Below are 1,442 nucleotides of genomic sequence, written 5' to 3'. Positions count from 1 at the left end.
TTTCTTTCTTTTTTTTCTTATTTTTTTTTTTTTTTTTCTTTATTAATCGCAGTTAAGTTTTGCGTGGCGTTAAGTGTTGTTTACTTACCGAAAAAGCAACATCAGACCTTGAATGAAGCTTTGGAAATTGTTGTGCTTAGTAATAGAGGTATCAGCATCCAGCGCGATGTTACCGAATACCTGAGACCGACAGAAAGAAAATGGCCAAAGGGCGAGCAACGGCATTAGCAACGTCTCCCTTTCGATCGATTTCAATTCAATCTTAATATTTTTTTTTAACATGTTCGTATTTTTTAGTTCTATCATCACGCGACGAGTTGAAAAAGTGAACTGAGTATATTGGTGATTGTGTTGCATCGATCTACTCTCTAATAATACGCATCCACCACATTGATCACAGATCTACGGACTTGTTTACGGTCTCTCCTTTGTATCTCGATACAAATGGATTTCCCATTGAGAGAGAATTAAAAGATCTCTATAGGAAAAAGAAGATAGCAAATTTAAAAAAAAAAAAAAATTAATTCTTATCAAAAATATACGTTTTATACAATAAAACGATTATCGATTTTTCTTATTTTTATTAGAGACGAGATTATTAATAATCTACATTTTTATTATATAAAGTCCAAAATTTGTATTGAATCGTTTGTTTTTTATAATAATATTTGCGATATATATTTTAAAAATAACGTTTTAATTTTATAAAATCTTCCATTCTCTCTCATAAGAGAACCATTACAAGGTAACCAACTTGATTAAATCTAGGGCAAGCATCTCTATGGAACAAGTGTCTAAGGGAGGTCTAATTGCAGGGTTCGATTACAACAGAGATATTGACACGTCGAGCAGCTTACTTTTATTAAACCTCATGCCAACAGCCCAATATAGTCTACCATAATAATTAATCGCTACCGATCGTTGGCTATTTTGACGCGCTTTGTTTTATATTTTTTTTTTTATGCAATCTTTTCGAAAATATACGTATATAGATTTTGTCATCTCAATTATTTTTCTTATTTATCTTATTTATGATGCTAATTGATTGTCATGGATGGTACAAAGTCGAAGGATCTTTAATTCGACGATTTCGATCCTTTTTTATTATTAGCAATGGTTATAAAATTAATAATTTGCATATTTGTTGTATTTATATATCAATTAATCAGATTCGAATATATTAAATTTCATATCAATTTTACTGATAATTGTAACATGATTTTCGTCAGACAGACGATCTTGCTTTCATTTTTATTATAAAATTATTTTCACAAAATAAATAATTTAGCATATATTTTAAATTATTTGAATAATTATCCGTAAATTATATTGTAAATTAAAAATTTGCAGTTTAACATATTTTGCAAATCCTTCAAAGTTACGTACCATTTACGACAAAAACAAGCACGTTTTAATCCATTATATTAACAACGAAAAGGATT

The 1,442-nt window shown here is 28.6% G+C and overlaps 1 protein-coding gene across 1 annotated transcript in view; it reads right to left on the bottom strand.

Annotated features, from left to right (window-relative positions):
* The window catches only part of LOC102677007 (voltage-dependent calcium channel type A subunit alpha-1), a 123,349-nt gene that overhangs the window by 16,963 nt on the left and 104,944 nt on the right, over window positions 1-1,442 (bottom strand). Inside the window, 1 exon segment of the mRNA XM_031509983.1 lies at window positions 89-180. Coding sequence (XP_031365843.1) covers window positions 89-180 — 92 coding nt within the window.

Source organism: Apis dorsata, unplaced genomic scaffold (assembly GCF_000469605.1).
Source record: "Apis dorsata unplaced genomic scaffold, Apis dorsata 1.3 scaffold_196, whole genome shotgun sequence".
Lineage (NCBI taxonomy): Eukaryota > Metazoa > Arthropoda > Insecta > Hymenoptera > Apidae > Apis > Apis dorsata.
Note: the sequence above shows the minus strand (reverse complement) of the source record. Positions and strands in the feature narration are given on the sequence as shown.